The 24,413-nt window shown below is 43.2% G+C and overlaps 1 protein-coding gene across 1 annotated transcript in view; it reads left to right on the top strand.

Moving 5' to 3' along the window:
- The window catches only part of SLC23A2 (solute carrier family 23 member 2), a 142,680-nt gene that overhangs the window by 44,549 nt on the left and 73,718 nt on the right, over nt 1-24,413 (top strand). Inside the window, exon 2 of the mRNA XM_027559429.1 lies at nt 8,688-8,933. Coding sequence (XP_027415230.1) covers nt 8,826-8,933 — 108 coding nt within the window. The 5' untranslated portion in view covers nt 8,688-8,825. The remainder of the gene's footprint in view (nt 1-8,687; nt 8,934-24,413) is intronic.

A 24,413-nucleotide genomic window follows, 5' to 3' on the forward strand; every position in this document is an offset into this window, starting at 1 on the left:
CTAAAGCTTTTTGAATATAAAGATGGAATGTTTATGGGGGTGAAATGGTAAGTCATAGTTGAAGGAGTTGACATTGACAAGGGAAAAATGGTCAGATAAAAAAATTCAGTGCAAAAGAAACAACCACTGACTGAATAGCTGATGAATAGCTCATGAAATAAACATCGATTAAAAATTATTCTGCTTGGAAACGTATACATTATAATAGGTAAAATAGATAGCCAATGGGAATTTGCTGTGACTCGGGGAACTCAAACCAGGGTTCTGTTTTGAGGGGTGGGATGGGGAGGGAGGGGACACAGATATATCTATGGCTGATTCATGTTGATGTTTGGCAGAAACCAACACAATGTTGTAGAGCAATTATCCTTCAACTAAAAATAAATACATTTAATTATAAAAAATTGTTATTCTGCATTTGTGCATGATTATTGGTGGCCTGCCAACGCTGAAGATGCAAGAGATGCAGGTTTGATTCCTGGGTTGGGAAGATGTCCTGGACTAGGAAATGGCAACCTGCTCCAGTATTCTTCCGTGGAAAATTCCGTGGACAGAAGAGCCTGGGGGTCTATAGTCCATGAGGTCACAAAGAGCGTGGTCATAAAGAGCATGCGCACACACGTACACACACTCTGATGGCTGAGACACACACCCACACCCATACACACCCTGATGGCTAGAGAGCTGGTGGCTCAGTCTTTAGGGAACTGAAAGATGTGTTGAAGATCTGATTATTTTTACTTTTTATTTATAGCAGAATCTCCCAAATTGCTATTTTCCTACCATGTCAGCATTATGTTTATTGAGGTTGATTTATTATTTTTTTGAGTCTATAGTGATTTCTTACTTGCTCTAAGGTAGTGATTTTTAACTCTGGCTGCAGGAGAGTTAAACAAAATCTAGATGCCCAGGCTGGGCAGTCCTATTCAATAGACTCTAGGTATTTTTAAAGTTCTTAAGTGGTTTCAACATAGAGTCATGGTATACCTCGTTTATTGTGAGTTCCCTCCTTCACTTGCTAAGTATAATTTACAAATCCTTGGCTTTTCTCCATGCTCTTCTGACAACAAAAACTACTTTATAACTTTAAACATGAGAACTGTATTCTATACCACTTTGCTTTGTGTCCCCTTGGTAAGGAGAAATGATTACTTCTCTGGATTTGATTCTTAATAGCAGGGAAGAGCTGGGTGCTGATGTGGCTCTTGGGTGAGAAAGTGAGCATAGCTTTCATTGTTAAGTACATAACTTTAGGAAATACAGAGGAATAAGAGGAAGAAAATAAGTCCTTTGCTGTCCCACCAGTCAACATTACAGTTAACATTTTGGTGTGTTTATACATGTGACACACTTACACATACACAATGAGTTATTGCTGTACATACTGCTTCTTTCATTTTTTAAATTGCTTTTAATCCTTTTCATTCATTGTATCATTTTAGGAAATTGATATTGTTATATATTGCTGAGGTCTACCCTCTTAATGAACTTTTAGATGAACAGTACATTGTTGTTAGCTGCAACAGATCTCTATAACTTATAGAGATCTTCATCTTGCATAATAAACTTTATATCTGCTGAAAAGCAGCATCCTGCTTTCCCCTCTGCACCAGTTCCTGGCAACCACCATTCTACTCTCTGCTTCTGTGATTGACTGTTTCATATATGTCATACAAGTGGAATTGTGCGGTATTTGTCCTGTGACTGGTTTATTAATATAATACTGTTTTTTTTTTAAATACCAGTTTTTGTATATAACTTAGGGCACACATTTCCCCATGTCAGTCAGTATTTCTGTGCTATCTTTTTAATGGCTATAGTGGCATTCCTCTGTAGGATCATACCATGGTTTTGGGCTTCCGTGGTGGCACAGTGTAAAAGAACCTGCCTGCCAGTGGAGGAGACGCAACTGATCCCTGGGTCGGTAGGGAAGATCCCTTGGAGAAGGAAATGGCAATCCATTCCAGTATTCTTGCCTGGGAAATCCCATGGACAGAGGAACTTGGAAAGCTAGTCTGCAAAAGAGTCAGGCATGACTTGGCCACTAAATTGCAACAACAGTCTCTTGTATCACAGATGAATTTAATATTGGCTGTTGATTTCCTTTTCCAAGATTAAATAAAAGTATTAAGCAGGAATGATTGTTACATTATATGAAAGTGAAAGTTACTCAGTTGTGTCTGACATTTTGTGACGCCATGGACTGTAGCACACCAGGCTCCTCTGTCCACGGAATTCTCCAGGCAGGAATACTGGAGTGTGTAGCCATTCCCTTCTCCAGGGGATCTTCCTGACCCAGGAATCGAACCGAGATCTTCTGTTACATTATATGATTGACCTTTATTATTAATTTTTAAGCATCATTTACTCTGCATATTTTGGGGCATGTTTAATACAGGTGCTAAGTTCAGCACTGGGGATAGTGCCTCTTGTTCTGTACTTGTCTGGCTGAGCAGGTAGACATTATCTTGCTGTGTCGTAACCATCTTTATGGTTCCCAGATGCTATGATGAACTATGGTGATCAGAGGCCAGACTGATGGAGTTACCCCCTGAGGGAAATGGGTGAGATGAATGTGTTTGGAGGAACAGCATGTGCAAGGGCCAGAGGGCTAGGATCTGATGCCATCAAGGAATTAACTGAAAGATGGAAACCACAGCATAGCAGGATCAAGTTACATAGTGGGCTTCACAGTGGACCTGAAACCTCGTGAAGCAATTTGGGTGTCATTCTTTGGCTAATTAGGACACCATCAAATGGTATGGTAGTTTCTGTAGCATGGCCATTCCTGGTGCAGTAGAGCCATCAAGATGAAACAAACAGGAGGCTTTTGTGCTGTTGAGATGATGGTTTATGCAGTGGAAGTGCACATATTTGGGAGTTCTTGGTCTGAGGAGGGCAGGCTTAAGCTCTGGAGAAGGAGCTCTGCCATCTTAAAGCTTATGTCTTGTTTGTATAAGCATTGTTAGGACAGGAATACTGATTTAAAGTTTGAGTTCTGCTGCTGCACTGCTTATAACTGGGTGTCCTTTGGCAAGTTACTTTTAATTTCTCTGAAGCTCAGTTTCCACTTTTATAGAGTTAGTGTGCCTGTCAAGTAGTAATTTTTGTTTATATAATGAGAGGTAAGAGATGTCTCTGGCACACATGGACACATAGCTGGAAAACTACTGTCATTATTTTCATTTTCATTATTGATGAATCAGACCTTTTATCCCTCAGCCCCGTCTTTCCCCTTGTCTTGGGTTCAGGGGCAAGATAGCACTTGTTCAGTCACTCAGTCGTATCCGACTCTTTGTGACCCCATGGACTGAAGCCCACCAGGCTTCCCTGTCCTTAACTGTCTCCTGGAGTTTGCTTAAGTTCATGTCCATTGAATGAGTGATGCAGCATGCAGACAGCATGGGCTTGCTTGTTTCTCTTTGTTTTGCACAGAATAGGAAGAAGGGTCAATTAGGCACTGGGGGAGGACACTTTCCCATTTCAGGTTTTTTGGCAGATTTTGCCTTCTGTTTTACCACAAATTCTAACATAGACCCTAAATGTCACTGTTTAAAATCTTTTGCTGTGTTTGCCTTTGGGCCTTGGCATTTCCCCACTTGAAAGTTCAACTCTACACACAAAAGACTCTCATCTCAGGTTAGTGCGTGGTTTCTGGCCTTGAGGCTGTCTTCATAAGTCTTGAGTACTTGGCTGTTGAGTGCTTTGTCATTTTGGGACTTTCAAGAATATATTTTTATTTTCAGTGGTCACCGTCTTCTCCTTTTCTTCCTCTTCTTCTTCCCTCCATTTGTCCATCTTGGACTTTGCAGCCCTCTGCCCCAAAACCTTTCTCAAACTTCCTGCCCTATACTTTCTTTGGCCCCAAAACCTTTTATGCTCACTTGGGTCTACGTCTTTAGGGCTTTCCAAAGGCTGATGTTCTGTAATAGACAGGCAAAAAGGAGTGGATGGGTCCCCTCAGTATAGCTTGTGTTGTTGTTCAGTCGCCCAGTCGGGTCCCACTCTTTGCAACCCCATGGAGTGCAGCACGCCAGGCTTCCTTGTCCTTCACTATCTCAAACTCATGTCCACTGCGTTGATGATCCATACAACTGCCTTCTCCCCTGCCCTCAGTCTTTACCAGCATCAAGGTCTTTTTCAGTAAGTTGACTCTTAGCATCAGAATGCCAAAGGATTAGAGCTTCAGCTTCAGCCCTTCCAATGAATATTCAAGGTTGTTTGCCTTTAGCATTGACTAGTTTGATCTCCCTGCTGTCCAAAGGACTCTCAAGAGTCTTCTCCAACACCACAGTTTGAAAGCATCAGTTCTTTGGTGCTCGGCCTTCTTATTGGTCCAGTTGTCACAACCATACATGACTACTGGAAAAACCTTTGACTAGATGAATCTTTGTTAGCAATGTGATGTCTCTGCTTTTTAATCCACTGCCTAGGTTTGTCATAGCTTCTCTTCCATGGAGCAAGTGTCTTTTAATTTCATGGCTGCAGACACCGTCCACAGTGATTTTGGAGCCCAAGAAAATAAAGTCTGTCACTGTTTGCATTTTTCCCCTCTCTATTTGCCATGAAGTGATGGGGCCGGACGCCATGATCTTAATTTTTTGTATGTTGAGTTTTAAGTCAGCTTTTTCAGTCTCCTCTTTCACCTTCATCAAGAGGCTCATTAGTTCCTCTTTACTTTCTGCTGTTAGGGTGGTGTCATCTGGATATCTGAGGTTATTGATATTTCTCCCTGCAATCATGATTCCAGCTTGTGCTTCATCCAGCCCAGCATTTCATATGATATACTCTGAATATGTTAAATAAGCAGGGTGACAATATACTGCCTTGATGTACTCCTTTCCCAGTTTTGAACCAACCTATTGTTCTATGTCCAAGTCTAACTGTTGCTTCTTGACCTGTATACAGGTTTCTGAGGAAGCAGGTAAGGCCGTCTGGTATCCCCATCTCTTTCCAGAGTTCCTTGTGATCCACACAAAGGCTTTAGTGTAGTCAGTGAAGCAGAAATAGATGTTTTTCTGGGATTCCCTTGTTTTTTCTATGATCAAGTGGATGTTGGTAATTTTATCTCTGGTTTCTCTACCTGTTTTAAATCTAGCTTGTGTATCTACACTTAAGGCTTCCCTGGTGGCTCAGTTGGTAAATAGTCTGTTGCAATGCGGGTGACCTGGCTTTGATCCCGGGGTTGGGAAGATCCCCTGGAGAAGGAAATGGCAACCCAGTCCAGAATTCTTGCCTGGAGAATTCCATGGACAGAGGATCCTGGTGGGCTACAGTCCATGGGGTCACAAAGAGTCTGACATGACTGAGCGACTGACTTTACTTTTGTACACCTGGAAGTTCTTGATTCACATACTGTTGAAGCCTAGCTTGAAGATTTTGAGCATTACCTTGCCTAGCATGTGAGGTAGGTACAATTGTGCAGTAGTTGTAACATTCTTTGGCCTTGTGCTTCTTTGGGATTGGAATGAAAACTGACCTTTTCGAGCCCTGTGGCCACTGCTGAGTTTTCCAAATTTGCTGGTATACTGAGTACAGCACTTCAACAGCATCATCTTTAAACAGCTCAGCTGGAAATGCATAACCTCCACTAGCTTTGTTTATAGTAATGCTTCCTAAGGCCCACTTGACTACACACTCCAGGAAGCTTGTAAGGGTCAGTTAAACATTGGGTAGAGAAATGGAGTACAGAGTACTTGATGAAAGTGGTCTTGTCCAGATGGAATTTTACCCCTCTCTGTTTCTGGTGATGAGGGCCAATGGGAAGGGTTGGCTCCTGCAGTGGACGTATACATCTGAAACAAACATGAAGATAAAATTAGCCTAGTAAAATAAATGTATTCTACACTAAAGTCCTATGTTTTAGCTAAAGTTTACATGGGTTTAGTTCAGTTCAGTTGTTCAGTCATGTTCGACTCTGTGACTGCATGGATTGCAACATGCCAGGCTTCCCTGTCCATCACCAACTCATGGAGCTTGCTCAAACTCATGTCCATTGAGTCGGTGATGCCATCCAACCATCTCATCCTCTGTCGTCTCCTTCTCCTGCCTTCAGTCTTCCCCAGCAAGTAGAATAAATGTATTCTACATTAAAGTTCTTTCATTTCCCCTAACTTGGGTAAGTGTAGATTTGAAAGCTCTGCTGGCATGCATATGGCAGTGGGGCTGGGTGTACAGCAAAGAGGTTATGGTCCCTCTGGATGTGACTCTATGGCAAGTAGTCTTATAAAGACCCAACAGTTTTCACCATCCTCTTTGCTTGTCCTATCTTCTGGAAAACATAAGGTCTTGGCCATGGTAAAAATCTGTCAGGGTCTCTTCAGGCATATTTTATTAATACATTTAGGTATGGTTGTTGTCACACTCTTTTTTTGTTCAGATCTTGGAAAACTGATGGATGGCAGTGGCCAAATCACAATGTAGAAGACTGATGGATTTGGTTACATAAAAATAAAAACAATTCTAAAAGATCATTCATAGAATTTGCGAGCAAGCAAAACCCTGGATTAAGATATTTGCATCAAATATAACAAAAAAGTATTATCTATCCTGTGCATTCTACAGAATCTTTAGCAGCACACCTGGCCTCCACTTATTAGATACTAGTAGCAATTTTCCCAGAGAAGGCAATGGCACCCCACTCCAGTCCTCTTGCCTGGAAAATCCCATGGACAGAGGAGCCTGGTGGGCTGCAGTCCATGGGGTGGCTAAGAGTCGGACACGACTGAGTGACTTCACTTTCTCTTTTCACTTTCATGCATTGGAGAAGGAAATGGCAACCCACTCCAGTGTTCCTGCCTGGAGAATCCCAGGGACAGAGGGGCTGCTGTCTATGGGGTCGCACAGAGTCGGACACGACTGAAGCATCTTAGCAGCTTAGCAGCAGCAGCAGCAGTTATCTCCCAGTTGTGATGACCAAAAGTGTCTTCAGACATTGCCAGATATCCCCTGGAGGGAAAAAAAAAATCACTCCTCACTGAGAGCCACTGCTTTAAAGAGTCATGGATGAGATGTGAACAAGAATGCAGAATGTGGATGAACAGTTAAACCGAAAGAGCCACCTCAAACATTTTTGTGTTTGTGTACCTAGCTCTATCCCATTGCGGCAACTTGACATTCTGGCAGCTATTTCTATTATTTTTCCTTTTTGCCCTTTAACTGTTGAATTCTCCAATTTTGTGTTTTCTTGTTTATATTTCTGTTTTTCTCCAGCCTATCTAAAGTATTTGTTGATTGAGGTGTCTTAAGAAAATTTCCTAAACAGAAGGTTTTCTACTTGTCTTTCCAAACTTCTTGTAGGGCTGCCTTCTCATTTGCAGGACAACTTGTCTGGCTTATTCATTCTCTGTGGGAAGTTAATTGACGCTAAGATCTGACATTGTTCTAACCTGAGAGCCAGTGAAGGTTTCCTGTCCCTTCTCCCCTCTACCTGCATGTGGTATTTTTTTTTTTTTCTATCTTAGGGAATTCCCTGGTGGTCCTGTGGCTAAGACTCCACACTTTCACTGCTGAAGGTTCAGGTTCAGTCGATGGTTGGGGAGCTAAGATCCATTCATTCCTAGTACGTTGGCTGTGGCTGAGCTGTCTAGTATGATCACCGCTAGCCAAACTTAAATTTGATACAAATAAAGGTTCGGTTTCTGTATCTGCACTAGTTACATTTTAAAAATAATTTTATTTATTTATTTATGGTTGCGCTATATCTTTGTTGCTGTGGGCTTTTCTCTAGTTTTTGCAAGAGGGGGCTACTCTAGTTGCTGTGTGGGGGCTTTTCCTTGTGCCGCTTGTCTTGTTGTGGAGCACAGGCTCCAGGGTGCACAGGCTGCAGCAGTTGTAGCTCCCAGGCTCTAGAGCACAGGCTCAGTAATTGTGGCACAGTCTTAGTTGCCTCGAGGCATGTGGAATCTTCCCGGACCAGGGATCACACCCGTGTCTCCGGCATTAACAGTTGGGTTCTTTACCACTGAGCCCCCAGGGAAGACTTGCGCTTGTCACATTTTAAGTGCTTAGTATCCTGTGACTAGTGACGAATGTATTGGACAAGACAGATGTAGGATATTTCCATCATTGTAGAAAGGTTCTGTTGGATAGTGCTGGACTAAAAGATAGATACTGTAATGCATGTCAAAGAAATGCCTCTTCTATTTTTTTCCTCCCTAGTATTCTAATATTTTTGATAGTCAATTTTGGTGGTCCCCCTCTCCAGAGGGTGGTTCAGAATCTGAATGACTATAAATGAAAGTGGATGAGGACTTGAAAAGTGATTAAGTAATGAGTTTTTTAATGCTATGCTATGCTAAGTCACTTCAGTCGTGTCCGACTCTGTGTGACCCCATAGACGGCAGCCCACCAGGCTTCCCCGTCCCTGGGATTCTCCAGGCAAGAACACTGGAGTGGGTTGCCATTTCCTTCTCCAATGCATGAAAGTGAAAAGAGAAAGTGAAGTCGCTCAGTCGTGTCCGACTCTTAGCGAACCCCATGGACTGCAGCCCACCAGGCTCCTCCATCCATGGGATTTTCCAGGCAAGAGCACTGAGTGGGGTGCCATTGCCTTCTCTGGAGTTTTTTTAATGTTTGGATATAATTGTACTCTGACTTTCCTGTGCAGGAAATAAAATGTCACAATGTCTGTGTGTCTTATGTTGTTTGTATGCTTGACATGATTTGGCTGCTTTCTCTTTTTCTAGGTGCTAAGAAATGGCACTTGTGGGGCTCATCTCTGCCTGAGAATCGGCACTGGAAGAGCTGACTCTGATCTGGGCTCCTTGTATTGACAAGCCTTAACTTCCAACCACTTCAGTCCCCAAGCTACTCTTTTTCTCTTAATGATGGGTATTGGTAAGAACACTACATCCAAATCCATGGAGGCTGGAAGTTCAGCTGAAGGCAAATACGAAGATGAAGCGAAGCACCCGTCTTTCTTTACTCTTCCGGTAACAGCATTCCCTGTCTTCCTTTCTTGTTAAGTCACTCTAAAGTAGTTTCTGCATTGAATAGGATTAACATTAATACTTCTGTTCTCAGTGAAAGTTAAGGCGATTGAAGAGCAAATGCTTTTCACACAAGATAGTCTTTGGGAACCCTGTTGTCTGACAGTGGTTTTAGCCTTGCTCTCTGCCTAGAGTCAGGGCTTTCCTAGTGGCTCAGAGGGTAAAGCGTCTGCCTGTAAAGCGGGAGACCTGGGTTTGATCCCTGGGTTGAGAAGATCCCCTGGAGAAGGAAATGGCAACCCACTCCAGTATTCTTGCCTGGAGAATCCCATGGACAGAGAAGCCTGGTAGTCTACAGTCCATGGGGTCGCAGAGTCGGACTCAACTGAGTGACTTCACTCACTCACTGCCTAGAGTCACCTGCTGGGATTAATTCCAAGAAGGAAGCATGCCTTGCTGTGAACACTGTAAAACTGGCCCAGTGTTCACTGTGCACTAGAGGGTGTTGAAGGCTTAATTTTATCTCCAAAAATGTGTTTTTATGAAATAATCTGTGACCCAACTTCAGACTTGGATTTCAAGGTGGGAGGATGAATGAGTGCATTCATTGTTTGGAACCCAAATGTCCATGACTTGTATTATGGTAATAGCATCCAAGATAGAGATATTTTACCTGGATAAGTGATATCAGATAAGTCGGATAAGGTTGATGACACACATTCATTATATTCAGTGCTAATATTTTTTTTCAGATGTAGGATTATGACTTGATGTGTGTAAAGATACCTAAAGTGTTGGTTTAAAAAAGAAAAAAGCTCTTTAGAGGGATCTTGCCTCAGGTTTTTTTCCCCTTAGTATTAGAAATGGTAATATCAAGAATACCATTCTAGGATTCTTTAAAACAGGGTCCTGGAATTTGCCTTGCTGCAAATACCCAGTAAGAAAGATATGAACACAGCATCTTTAAGTACATTGGTTGACCAAATCTGCAGTTATATTTTGATTTTTACTCTGTGAAATCAGGGAGATTTTCCACTGATTTTGTAAGTGGTGTTACTTGTTTTCTTTCTTCAAAGTAAAAATTTCTGTTATACTGAAGGCTTATCTAGAGCAACAGAGAAATCAGGTTTCCAGGTTTAAACTAGAGCATCTTTGAAAAATGAAAAGGAAAGTTCATGCCTGGGTTTTGACTTGTCTCTTCTGCACCATTTGCTCAGCAGACCATTTACCCTGCCCTACTCTACTTGAGAGACAAAAACTTTAGTTCACTTGAGTCTGCTTTGTCATTATGGTTTAGAGATTTAGGCTTATTTTAGCATTCAGATTGTGATAGTGCACAATTAGCAGTTAAATTCACCAATATATGTTATCAGTTTTCATATTCACTGTTGTTTTTTGTGTCCCTCTTCTCTGTTCACTTGTCTTTTAAACCATACCAAGGGTCTATGAATGGCCACTGTCTTTGTGTGTTTGCACTTCTGAAAACAACTGTATTTTGCTCTGAATTCTTGAATGGACTTCTCTTAACTGTACAGTACAGCCTCCCATTCTATCTCCATTTTTCTTTAACTGCTTTCTTATGATTTGTAAGTCTTTTTCTAGTGCTTCCTTCTGGCTGGATTCCCCAGTGTTATTTTTCAGTTTATTAATTCTTTGTGTACAGTTGTGTGTTTATATTGAACTTTTATTGCCATGATTGTATTTCTTATTTCTAAAGTTACTATTCAGTTTGTATCTGCCTATTTTTAGTTCTTAATTTCTTATATGTATGTGTTTTTAAATGTTTGTGCATTTTAAAATGTACAAATGACCCTAATGTACTATTTTTCTCATTGTTCTATTATACTTTCATCTGGTGTGAAGTCCTCTTGTTTCTTTTGGTATTTTCTTCTCTCTCCCTGCCACTCCCTGCTTCTCTCTCTATAGTTTTGCCTTTTCTTTTCCTGGATCCAGTCCAGAACCTGGTCTTACAGTGGGAGGTCTTCCCGTCTTCCCCCGGTGGTACAGACCATAGCATGAAGGAGTGAGGAGACCTGCTGGCCCTTGTGTACCGCCTGATTCTGGCCCTCCCCTTATGCAGGGACCCCTGAGCCCCTGTTTCCCCATGGAAGTTGCCTGACCAAGGTCTTCTGGGCCCAGAGCTTCTTGGGTCCCAACGTCCACCCATTCATTGTTTTATGTTTCTTGTATTCTAAAAGACTTGTCAGTTTCTAGCCTTGCCTGTTTGGAGGTTTTCCAAATGCCATTGTTTTTTTAGGGGTGCAGTTGGGAAGGAGAATTCCTCAAAGCCTTAATTTCCAGATTCATTTTCACCAGGAGTACAACAAGAACATGGGAGCTGGGAATATAGATATACTGTGTAGTTAGACTTAAAAATAATGTGAATATAAAGTTAATTTAACACTCGAGCAGTTTCATTTAGAGATGTTATGGAATTTTTACTTTATTCTTTGGCTATAAAAGTTAAGCATTAAAAAGGGAGAAGAAATAGAGGAGTAATAGAGTTGAAATCAATGGGATTGAGCTACTGGGAAGGATGTGACATATCAAGGGGAGAAGCTGTAAAAATCAGCACATGAGCCACCAGGATGCCATAGAACAGGGATGCCAAGAAATGTGTTAACATGGGCTCCCTCAGAGCGTATAAGAAAATAGAATATGAAATAAAAGAAGGAAAACCAATGAAAACAAAAGCTTATCCAAAAATGTTCATGAAGAAATAGTTCATGTGTTGGAATTTGAGGTTGTAGAAAGTTTTGTTAGAAAATATTTTGTAATATAATAAAAACAGGAACAGTATGCCGCCCTTATTTAATCACTAGTTAAATTACTTACTCTAAGAAAACTGAAAAAATAAGGTAGAAGACCATTTGAAAATATTTGTTATTATTTATTTGCTGTGCTGGTTCTTGCTGTGTGTGGGGGATCTTTGATTTCCGTTGCAGCATGCAAACTGTTAGTTGCATCACGTGGGCTCTAGTTGCCTGACTAGGGGATCAGGCCTGGCTCTTGGCATTGAGCATGTGGAGTCTTAGCCGGTGGAGCGTCCTAGTGGGATTTTGAATCTCATTTTGAATGACTTGTTGTTGATAGGGCAGAGGTAGGGGGTTAGGTTGGAGCCGGTCCCTTTTTGATACCCAGTTGGTGGGATTATTTTGGTCACTGCCTCTCTGCTCTTAGGACATGCATCTGTCTCTCCTTCCTCATTCAGAGACCACAGGGTCTGCACACTAATTTCATAGAATCTGATAGTCTTAGAGTTGAAAGTGGCTTTAGAACTTTCGTAGTGGTTCTGTGGGAGGGTGAAATGTAGGGCTTTGCCCAAAGCATCTAGCTAACGTGATGTGTTAAGTTTATCAGTTGGATCACACAGGCTCTTGTCCCCAAAGAGTTCAGAGCCAGGTGAGCAAGACAGGGGCTGCACATGCATTGATCATCTGAGTTTCACTGATGTTCCTGGGGATAGTCTTCCAAATAAAGAGTTGGGAGTGGTGGTGATTTAACTGCTGTAGTTGATGCTCCAGTGGGAGCAGTGGTGAAAAGTGATACTCAGTTTTGTTTCTTACAGCTATTTGTCAGTGTTAGCATCTGACTGACTTTGTGGTTCTGGTTGTGGTTTTGTTTTCTTTTCCCTAAAATGTGGCCCCTCAGTGCATTTGAGAAATGGTGTTTTGGATTAGAAGGTTAGTCCTCCTAAGAGAATCTCTAAGCCAGTTTCAAATATAGGTGGTTTTTTTTCTTCTGACTATATTCTCTCATGGAAAATGTGATTGCATTAGAAAAAGACAGGTGTGGGGAAAGGCAAGGGATGTTGAGGTGGGGAGAGCACCCTTGGCTGTGTTGGTCCCTGGATGCAGTGGCAGCTGCAATGGACCCTGAAGTGAAAGGAGGCAGGGTCAGAACATGTCAGGATAGTGCAGGGGAAGGGAGCAATCTGAGGCAAGTCAGGGGTAGAAGAGTAAAGGTGTGGAGGATGGTGTCAGAACAGTAGGCTGGAAGCTGAGATTCCAGGTAGTTCCTGAATGATTGGCTAAAAAGTTTAGAACTTTATAGTCTATCAGTAAAAAGCTCTCCCAAGAGTTTTGACCAGGGGAATAACCTAAAAGGTTGCACTTTAGAACACACTGGAGTTGGGCACAATTAGACAAAGAGAAGTGTCATTTTAGTCAATGCTGGCTTCTGTAACAATTTACCATAGACTGGGTGACTTAAGGGTTTTCCTCGTGGCTCAGACAGTAAAGAATCCTCCTGCAATGCAGGAAGCCTGGGTTCGATCCCTGGGTCAGGAAGATCCTCTGGAGAAGGAAATGGCTACCCACTCCAGTGTACTTACCTGAAGAATTCCATGGACAAAGAGGAGCCTGGTGGGCTACAGTCCATGGGGTCTTAAAGAGTCAGATACAACTGAGTGACTAACACTTCCACAGACATTTCTTTCTTACAGTTTTGTTGGAGTCAGGGAAGAACAAGATCAAGGTACTAGCAGATTTGATTCTTGATGGGGATTCTTCTTGGCTTGCAGATAGCTGCCTTCTCACAGGATCCTGACAAGACTGAGAGAAGAAGCTCTGGTGTCTCTTCTTAAAAGAATACTAAGCCTGTTATGGGGGTTCTACCCTTAAGACATTATCTAAATTGAGTTACCTTTCAAAGGCCCTACCTTCTAATCATCTTGCGAGTTAAGGCTTCAACATAATGAATTTTAGGGGGACAAAACATTCAGTCCATAACAGATATCTGTTGTAGTTCTCATTTAGCAAGTATTTATTGAACACATTCTGTATTAGAGATGGCCCATATCTATGCATAAAACCTTCCAATTTACTTTTTGCCCTCAAGTAGTGGGTGAGCTGGAGAAGGCAATGGCACCCCACTCCAGTATTCTTGCCTGGAAAATCCCATGGATGGAGGAGCCTGGTAGGCTGCAGTCTATGGGGTCGCTCAGAGTCGGACACGACTGAGAGACTTCACTTGCGCTTTTCACTTTCATGCATTGGAGAAGGAAATGGCAACCCATTCCAGTATTCTTGCCTGGAGAATCCCAGGGACGGGGGAGCCTGGTGGGCTGCCGTCTCAGGGGTCGCACAGAGTCGAACATGACTGAAGCGACTTAGCAGCAGCAGCAGCAGCAGCAGTGGGTGAGCAGAAGCAGTAAGTGGACAGTTCCAGCACAGTAGAGTGAGCATTGCAGTAGGAATTCCTGGAGCATACAGTTGGGCTGACTAGAAGGGCCCTGCAGAAAAGGCAATGGCAACCCACTCCAGTACTCTAGCCTGGAAAATCCCATGGACGGAGGAGCCTGGTAGTCTGCAGTCTATGGGGTCGCTCAGAGTCGGACACGACTGAGCGACTTCACTTGCACTTTTCACTTTCATGCATTGGAGGAGGAAATGGCAGCCCACTCCAGTGTTCTTGCCTGGAGAATCCCAGGGATGGTGGAGCCTGGTGGCTGCCGTCTGTGGAGTTGCACAGAGTCAGACACGACTGAAGCGACTTAGCAGCAGAAGGGCCCTGGACTCATTTGGGGAAAACTGGTTGGGGTGAAGACAGGTTAGGACAGGGAGAGTCAGGGAGGCTTCGGAGATACCAAAGTCTTAAGTGTGGGTAAATGCAGCAGGAATGGAGATGAGGCTGATAGAAGAGATGCTGAGGAGATTTTGAGAGCTGAGAGAGAGGAGAAAGTTAAGGGTGACATTTAGATTTATATAAAGGGAACCTGGTTGTGTAATGGAACCTTTGCAGAAAAGAAGGAGTACAGGGAAAATCATAGGTTTGGAGGATGGGGGAAGATAGAAGATAATGGATTGCATTTGAGAAATTGTGGATTTGAGATGCTGATGAAATTCCTGCAGACACTGGGGCCATGGAACTTGAAGCACAGAGAAGCAGGAGTGTAATTATAATAATAAATTCTCTTAAACACATGGGGCTAAGGTGGCTGCTGGCTGAATCCAAAGAGAGCTGGCATGGGAAGAAAGGAGAGTTGAGAATCTCGCTGTTGGAGATGCCTGCCTGTGGGCGTCTTAGAGCACTGGGACAAGGACATCACTGCCTGCCAGGGCCTTACTTCATCTTGGCTTTCCAAAATGTAAACATAGAAAAGTAACCAATAGGGCAGCTCTGTATTTGTTTTTTTCTCTAGATCTGTGCCACCTCTAGATTCTCTAGGTCTTGTGCTACTAGCACAGTAGCTGCTAGCCATATCTGGCGATTTAAATGCAAATTAATTAAAATTAGATAAAATATAAGTCGTCTCTCAGTTGGACTAGTCAACTTTTTTTTTTTTTTTTAATTTGTTAGCTGATCAAGCCCTTCCTAGACTCTAAAATTCAGGCTCTTATTTCCTGGTTTGCTTTGGAGTTAGAAGTTGGGCCTCAGGCTGGCTAAGACATCTAGAGGCCAGTGTGCTGGAGTGCAGGGAGGTGGGACAGTGGGAACAAAGCTGGCTGTTACTCAGAACCAGGTTTGGTGATGGTCTCAGGAATGGGTTGCTGGGGGTACAGGTGTTCAAGATCTCGGGGCATCCTATGTTAGATAATTGTTTCCTCAAACGTTACAAGTGCTGATTTTTTCAAAAACAATTCCTATGGAAGGAAATAAATGAAAATTTATTTTATTCTTAAAATAAAACAAAGACTCATGACAATAATGAGAGAGTAAGCCATACATAGAGGAAGAATAATGAATAAATCACATTAAAATCAAGAGACATGCAAAGCCCCAAGGTTCATAGAAATTAGGTCATATGTTCAGTTCAGTTCAGTCACTCAGTCGTGTCCAACTCTTTGCGACCCCATGAATCACAGCACTCCAGGCCTCCCTGTCCATCACCAACTCCCGGAGTTCACTCAAACTCATGTCCATCGAGTCAGTGATGCCATCCAGCCATCTCATATGCTGTCATCCCCTTCTCCTGCCCCCAATGCCTCCTAGCCAGTGAGTCAACTCTTCGCATCAGGTGGCCAAAGTATTGGAGTTTCAGCTTCAGCATCAGTCCTTCCAATGAACACCCAGGACTGATATCCTTTAGGGTGGACTGGTTGGATCTCCTTGCGGTCCAAGGGACTCTCAAGAGTCTCTCCAACACCACAGTTCAAAAGCATCAATTCTTCGGCGCTCAGCTTTCTTCACAGTCCAACTCTCACATCCATACATGACCACTGGAAAAACCATAGCATTGACTAGATGGACCTTTGTTGGCAAAGTAATATCTCTGCTATGTTCAGAGTTGATATTACATAGGAGAAAGATAGTAAAAGAGCTTCTCTATATCCCAGGGAAATCTTGTTAGGCAAGTTTGTGTGCTTTTAGAGGTAGGGTGCGACGCTCAATTTGCCAGCAAATTTGGAAAACTCAGCAGTGGCCACAGGACTGGAAAAGGTCAGTTTGCATTCCAATCCCAAAGAAAGGCAATGCCAAAGAATGCTCAAACTGCCACAAAATTGCACTCATCTCACATGCTAGTAAAGTAATGCTTAAAATTCTGTAAGCCAGGCTTCAGCAATACGTGAACCATGAACTTCCAGATGTTCAAGCTGGTTTTAGAAAAGGCAGAGAAACAAGAGATCAAATTGCCAACATCAGCTGGATCATGGAAAAAGCAAGAGAGTTTCAGAAAAACATCTATTTCTGTTTTATTGACTATGCCAAAGCCTTTGACTGTGTGGCTCACAAGGAACTCTGGAAAATTCTGAAAGAGATGGGCATACCAGACCACCTGAGCTGCCTCTTGAGAAACCTGTATGCAGGTCAGGAAGCAACAGTTAGAACTGAACATGGAACAACAGACTGGTTCCAAATAGGAAAAGGAGTACGTCAAGGCTGTATACTGTCACCCTGCTTATTTAACTTCTGTGTAGAGTACATCATGAGAAATGCTGGGCTGGAAAAAGCACAAGCTGGAATCAAGATTGCCTGGAGAAATATCAATAACCTCAGATATGCAGATGACACCACCCTTATGGCAGAAAGTGAAGAAGAACTAAAGAGCCTCTTGATGAAAGTAAAAGAGGAGAGTGAAAAAGTTTGCTTAAAGCTCAACATTCAGAAAACTAAGATCATGGCATCCAGTCCCATCACTTCATGGGAAATAGATGGAGAAGCAGTGTCAGACTTTATTTTTTGGGGCTCCAAAATCACTGCAGATGGTGATTGCAGCCATGAAATTAAAAGATGCTTACTCCTTGGAAGGAAAGTTATGACCAACCTAGACAACATATTAAAAAGCAGAGACATTACTTTGCCAACAAAGGTCCATCTAGTCAAGGCTATAGTTTTTCCAGTAGTCATGTATGGATGTGAGAGTTGGACTGTGAAGAAAGCTGAGCGCTGAAGAATTGATGCTTTTGACCTGTGGTGTTGGAGAAGACTCTTGAGAGTCCCTTGGACTGCAAGGAGATCTAACCAGTCCACCCTAAAGGAGATCAGTCCTGGGTGTTCATTGGCAGGACTGATCCTGAAGCCGAAACTCGAATACTTTGGCCACCTGATGCAAAGAGCTGACTTTTGGAAAAGACCCTGATGCTGGGAAAGATTGAGGGCAGGAGGAGAAGGGGACGACAGAGGACGAGATGGTTGGGTAGCATCACTGACTCAATGGAAATGGGTTGGGTGGACTCTGGGAGTTGGTGATCTACAGGGAGGCCGGCGTGCTGCAATTCATGGAATTGCAAAGAGTCAGACATGACTGAGTGACTGAACTGAACTCAGCTGAGGATGTGTGTAAGGAATGAATGTAGACCAGCACGAAATCAGAACCAGAAACAAACAGAAGTCTTAACGAACTGCCATACCCTAAGGACACTGGCCAGGTAGCACAGCCAGGAAGAGGTTTACTGTGCAGTTCCCCTGTGTTGCTAGCTCCTATATCTTCTGAACCTGGAAGGACATCCAAGGAAAACTAAGTAAATAGGTTGAACTTACTGTTGGCATAGAGTGATGATACAGTCTAGTGTTTCCACTGAGCCTTAAGTTTTTGTTTTTTTCTCCTTCTAACAGGCTCTGTGAGAGTATTTGAAAACGTGGCACCTCTCTTGGGTGCCAAGAATAGATTATTCAATCTGGAGATATTAAGGGGATGGTCTGAGGAGTAGCTTTATTAGGTTCAATTTTATCAAAGAATAGGAAAAATATTCATCAGTGTTCATACAAATCTGTTATTTCAGATTTCCTTGGTATATTTTCTTTAGAGCCATATAATGTTAAGAACCCGTGATCCCTAACTTGGTAGGTACCACGCAAACCTTGTAACAAGCTACTTACAGCCCAGTTGGGGTGTGAGATATTAGGGAAAAAAAGTATGTGTGTGTGTATATATATGTGTGTGTGTGTGTGTGTGTGTGTGTGTGTGTGTGTGTGTGTGTGTGTGTATGTCTTTGCCCCTGGCTCCTGGCACAGAGCTCCGGAACCCCTTGTAATTTCCTAAGTGAGAAGTACACTAGGAGCATCATGTTTTAATGAGGTGACTCTGGGTGGGCTTCTGGATGGCTTCTGGTTGGAGACTGGTCACCAAAAAGACCAAGCCATAATTTGAAGCTTGGAAATTTCAGCCTCATACCTCATCCTCTGGAGAGAGAAGAGTTGCTGGAAATGGAGTTAATGATTGATTATGTGTACTGGAGAGAGTCTCCATACAATCCAGTAGTGGAGAACTTGGAGAATTCCCAGGTTGGTGAAAATGTTCGCACCAATAGGATGATTGACCCTGGTTCCACAGGGACTGATGCTCCTGTCTAGACCTTGCTCTCTGTATCTCTTTATCTGGCTGTTTTCCTGTATCCTTTATTATATCCTTTAATAAACTGGCAGACATAAAGTATTTCCCTGAGTTCTGTGACCTCTAGCAAATTAATCAGACCTGAGGAGGGAGTTGTGGCAACCTCCTATTTGTAGATAAATTGGGCAGAAGTTGTGGGAAAGGCTTGGATTACTACTTGGGATTGACGTCAAAAGTAGTAGGGGGAGCAGTCATGTGGGACTAAGCCCTTAACACTGTCTAGGTAGACTGTCAGAGTTGAGTTAAATTGCAGAACGTCTAGCTGATTTCACAGAGAATTCCTTGCTGTGGAGAAAAATCCTCTCCCATTTGGTGGCAGGAGTGTCAGAGGTGAAGTATTCTGTGTGAGCAATAAAGGAGACAGAAAAGATGGGAGTAGGTAGACCAAACTGGTTTTTTCTAATATAGTAGAAGACACAGCAAGTCAGCAAACAAACCATAAGTATTAGGGTTTGAATTCAGTAAGGGTGCTGTGGGCGTGCCCATGAGGAACCCCTGCCCAACCACACAGAAGATGGCATGAGTCCTGAGAAATGTCTGGGTGTAGCAGGTCCAGAGGAGGGAGAACGAGGATCTTTTGACTGAGGAAATAGTGGCATCCATCTCCTGCCCTGGGTACAGGTTCATTGTAAACAATACGGTAGAGTTGGGTTGGGCAGTAGGAGTGCTCATGAACGGTTTTAACAGAAACAGTTGCACTCAAGTTTTAGGGTAGAGAATTCCTGCTGTGGGCACGAGGAGGTCTGGAGATTGGAAGGAGAGCTAGGGTTTAAAACAGTTCAGGTGGGACTGATTATGACTTGACCTGGGAGAGCAGAAAGGAAAGGAATTCTTTGCTTCCCAGATGCTTCATGTGAGGCTCTGGGAACACAGATTCCTACCCCTGTGAAATTGATCTCCAGGTGGTGAGAGAAGACAGATGATAAATAAGCAGAAGCATCATGTGGCAGCTGGTGACAAGTTCTGTGACAAAAATAAATCAAGGAAGGGAGATAGCAAGGGATAGAATGTGAAGTCACACTGGTCATTCAGTACCTGCAGACTGTTGATTAATTTATCCTTTAAAAAATGCTCTTGGTTATTTCCCTCTGGTTCAAAACTCTAGGGAACAGCAGTGAATTAAACAGCAACCCGCCCTGACCTCACAAAGCTTTCATTCTGGCAGGGGAGACAGGTAATGTACACTAAAAATAGATCACATGTGTAGATGTATGTCTAAGCACCAAGGAAAAAATAAAGCCAGGAAGAGGGATAGAAACTGCTCAGGCTGATATGTTAAACTTTCAGTTGGCCAGGAAAGGTGGCACTAGAAAATGGAAGACCATCATGGCAGTGTGTGAGCTGCAAGTGCAGACACTGAGGCAAGAGGTGCCTGGTGTGTCTGAGGAGCCCTGAGCAGGAGGTGTGGCTGGACAGAGGGTGGGGTGATGTCAGTAGACTATGTAGGCCTCATGGCCCTGGTGAGGATTTTGGCTTTTCAAGTTAGATAAAAAGCTGGTAGTGGGCTTTGAGCAGAGGTGTGATGTGCTCTGCCTAATTTTAAAGGCTCCTTCTGACTGCTGAGTGGGAAGCCAACTGAAGAAGCAAGCAGAAGATCAGTCGGGAGGTGATTCCCACAGAGCAGGTGGGCTGACAGGGCTCCAGGTAGGGTGCCAGCAGTGTAGGGGTGGTGACAAGTGGTCGGGCACTGGAGGAGAGCTGACCTGGATGCTGACGGACTAGATGAGAGTAGGAACAAGAGAGAGGAACCAAGGATGGCTTCAGGTTTCCCCCCCGAGCATCTGCGAGATGAATTGGCCAAGTACTGAGATGGTACAAGGCAGAGGGAGTCGTGAGTTTAGTGTGACCATGGAGACACTGGATAGAAAGCAGGTAAGGGCAGCGGTGTGGCTGAAGCTGTTCCCTGCATGTGGGCAGTGTGGAGATGGTGTAAAGCCAAGGGATTAGATGGTATCTCCTAGGGATAGATGCCCCTAAGAGAGCAAGAGTGTCTGCGGACCCTGCACTGAAGAGATGTGGTGGTTGGAAGTATGGAAGCTGAGGAGGACCAGCAGTAGGGAGAAGGAAGGAGTGGTAGCTTAGGTGGGAGGGAGACGTCAAGAGAGGTCATTGTTTGAGCGGGAGAATGACATTCTCCTTGGTGTGCATAAGCAGCCAGTGAGGAAGGCATTGCAAAAGTAAGCTGGATGAAGAGTAAGGATGGATGACTTGACTTAGCCAGGTGAGCACCAGAGAGGACAGTGAAGGTTTGTGCGAGAGTGACTGTAGTGATGTGCCGTGGTCCTAAGATGGGGTAAAGAGGGAATTAAGGCTGATGCCTCATGAGCTCTGAGGCATAAGATGTTGAAAAGGCATTTGGGCTTGGCAGTCCTGCTGAGGTCAGGCAACTGGGAATTAGGGTCCTTGGAATTAGGTCATAAGATGGAATTAGGGTCCATCTTTCCTAAGAGGAAAGATGGGTAGATCGGGAACAGGCAGCTTTGAGAGGCGCTAAAGGTACAGATGTGACCAAATTTGGTGTTGTCTTAAGTGTGGGTGGTAGGGTATACAATAGGAAGTCAGGAATGACTTGAGGAGGTTGGGATAGGCCACCTGGGTGTATGGTGGCCCCTTTTGCTGAAGTAAGAGACACACAGACAGGAACATTTTTAAGTTGGTGTGAGGAAGTAATGAATTGATAGAGCAGAATCTTTAATTCTGTATTCTTTCATTATGCTTTGTGTTCACGTTCATATATAGTCAGGAAAGCCGTGATTGATTCCTTTGCTGCTGCTGCTGCTACTAAGTCGCTTCAGTTGTGTCTGACTCTGTGTGACCCCAGAGACGGCAGCCCACCAGGCTCCCCCATCCCTGGGATTCTCCAGGGAAGAACTCTGGAGTGGGTTGCCATTTCATTCTCCGGTGCATGTAAGTGAAAAGTGAAAGTGAAGTCACGCAGTCGTCTGAGGTCTTTTCCCTCTTGTCTTCTAGCAGAAGTAGGCTGCTAGAAGACAAGTCATACTTGTTGATACATCTCCCCTTTATGCTCACAAGGGTCCTGGTTTGGTTGATATCTGGTCACTTTAATTATAACAAAAAGTCATGTATTAATTTTAGTTGTTCAGTCACTAAGATGTGTCCAACTCTTTGCAACCTCTTGAACTGCAGCGCGCCATGCTTCCCTGTCCTTGACTGTCTCCTGGAGTTTCAACAAACTCATGTGCATTGAGTCAGTGATGCCATCCAACCATCTCATCCTCTGTTGCCCCCTTCTCCTTTTGCCTTTAGTCTTTCCCAGAATCAGGGTTTTTTCCAGTGAGTTGGCTCTTCCCATCAGGTGGCCAGAGTATTGGAACTTCAGCATCAGTCCTTCCAGTGAATAGTCAGGATTGATTTCCTTTAGGATTGACTGGTTTGATCTCCATGTTTTTAAGAGACTCTCTTCTCCAGCACCACAGTTTGAAAGCATCAGCTCTTTGGCACTCATCCATCTTTCTGGTCCAACTTTCACATCTGTACATGACTACCGGAAAAACTGTAACTTTGACTATACAGACCTTTGTTGGCAAAATGATGTTTCTGCTTTTTAATCTACTATCTAGCTTTGTCATAATTTTTTTTCCAAGGAGCAAGCATCTTTTAATTTCATGGCTGCAGTCACCATCCACAATGATTTTGGAACCCAAGAAAATAAAGTCTGTCACTGTTTCCGTTTTTTTTCCCCTTCTATTTGCCATGAAGTGAAGGACCAGATACCATAATCTTAGTTTTTTTGAATGTTGAGTTTTAAGTCAGCTTTTTCACTCTCCTCTTTGACCTTCATCAAGAGGCTCTTAGTTCCTCTTCACTTTCTGCCATTAAAGTGGTATCATCTGCATATCTGAGGTTGTTGATATTTCTCCCGGCAATCCTGATTCCAGCTTATAAGTCATGCAGCCAGGCATTTTGCATGATGTACTCTGCATGTAAGTTAAATAAGCAGGGTGATAATATGCAGCATTGATGTACTCCTTTTTGCAGTTTTGAACCAGTTCATTGTTCCATGTCCAGTTCTACCTGTTGCTTCTTGTCCTATACACATTTCTCAGGAGACAGGTAAGGAGGTCTGGTATTCCCATCTCTTTAATAATTTTCCAGAGTTTGTTGTGATCCACACAGTTAAAGGCTTTGGCGTAGTCAGTAAAGCAGAAGTAGATGTTTTTTGGAACTCCCTTGCTTTTTCTGTGATCCACCAGATGCTGGCAATTTGATCTCTGATTCTGCTGCCTTGTCTAATCTAACTTATACATCTGGAAGTTCTTGGTTTACGTACTGCTGCAACCTAGCTTGAAAGATTTTCCCCTTGGACAGCAAGGAGATCAAACCACTCAGTCCTAAAGGAAATCAACCCTGAATATTTATTGAAAGGACTGATGCTAAAACTGAAGCTCTGATACTTTGGTCACCTGATGCGAAGAGCTGATTCATTGGAAAATATGGAGTTTGGATCATGGTTGGAACATGGTTCTTTATAGTAGTGAGAGTTTCATGTTGTGGACTTAAACTTGGCTGGGAGATGTATCCTGCTGGCAGCTAGTTGTGTAGGCAAAGAAATGTCACAAACCCAGTTGTCTTGTGTAAAAAGCCATAGCATGACTTAAAGGTAGTTTTAAAAGCAATTTTTTATTTGAATTAAGACTATTTTATACTGTACGAATTATATACTAGTGAATTGAGATTTTTTTGGAATACTTTGAAACTAGCCTTATACTTGGGTTATATAATCTGTATGACCTTGAATAAGAAATTAAAGTTTTCTGTGGCCTTATTTCTTCAACTGCAGAAATAGGTGGATTGAAATCTCTCTGGACTGCCTTAGCCAAGCCATGCTGCTCAGATCTTTATTTAGTCTTTTTAAAGTCTTCCCTGTTATAAAAATAAATTGTCTCCATTGTGGAAAATTACCAAAATCTGTAAAGAGAAAAAGAGGGTAAAAATGGCTCCATTGATTAAAGGCAATCACTGTTACTATTTTGGTATACTGGTGTATGCCTTTTATATTAGCCCTTTTAAAAAGCAGTGTACAAACAACACCTGAATGTGTACTGATTATAAAAGATCCAGGACTTCCCTGATGGTCCAGTGGTTGGGAATCTGTTTGCCAGTGCAGGAGACGGCTTTGATCCCTAGTCTGGGAAGATCTCACCCGCCTTGGGACAGTTAAGCCTGTTGCACTGCAGCTACTGAGCCCATGCTCCCTAGAACCCATACTCTGCAACAAGAGAAGCCACTGCAATGAGAAACCTGCACACCATAGCTAGAGGAAGCCTGCATGCTACATCGAAGACCCAGCACAGCCAAAAGAGAAAAAAGGATCCAGATCCTTCTGGATCCTAGTCCAGAAGGGTTGGGAATGAAAAGTGCCTATCATTACTCCTTGCCCTGCTGCTGCTGCTGCTAAGTCGCTTCAGTCGTGTCTGACTCTGTGCGACCCCATAGATGACAGCCCACCAGGCTTCCCCGTCCCTGGGATTCTCCAGGCAAGAACACTGGAGTGGGTTACCATTTCCTCCTCCAATGCATGAAAGTGGAAAGTGAAAGTGAAGTCGCTCAGTCGTGTCAGACTCTTAGCGACCCCATGGATTTCAGCCTACCAGGCTCCTCCGTCCATGGGATTTTCCAGGCAAAAGTCCTGGAGTGGGGTGCCATTGCCTTCTCCGACTCTTTGCCCTGAGGGCAGCCTATTAGTG

The sequence above is a fragment of the Bos indicus x Bos taurus genome, chromosome 13, assembly GCF_003369695.1.
Source record: "Bos indicus x Bos taurus breed Angus x Brahman F1 hybrid chromosome 13, Bos_hybrid_MaternalHap_v2.0, whole genome shotgun sequence".
NCBI lineage: Eukaryota > Metazoa > Chordata > Mammalia > Artiodactyla > Bovidae > Bos > Bos indicus x Bos taurus.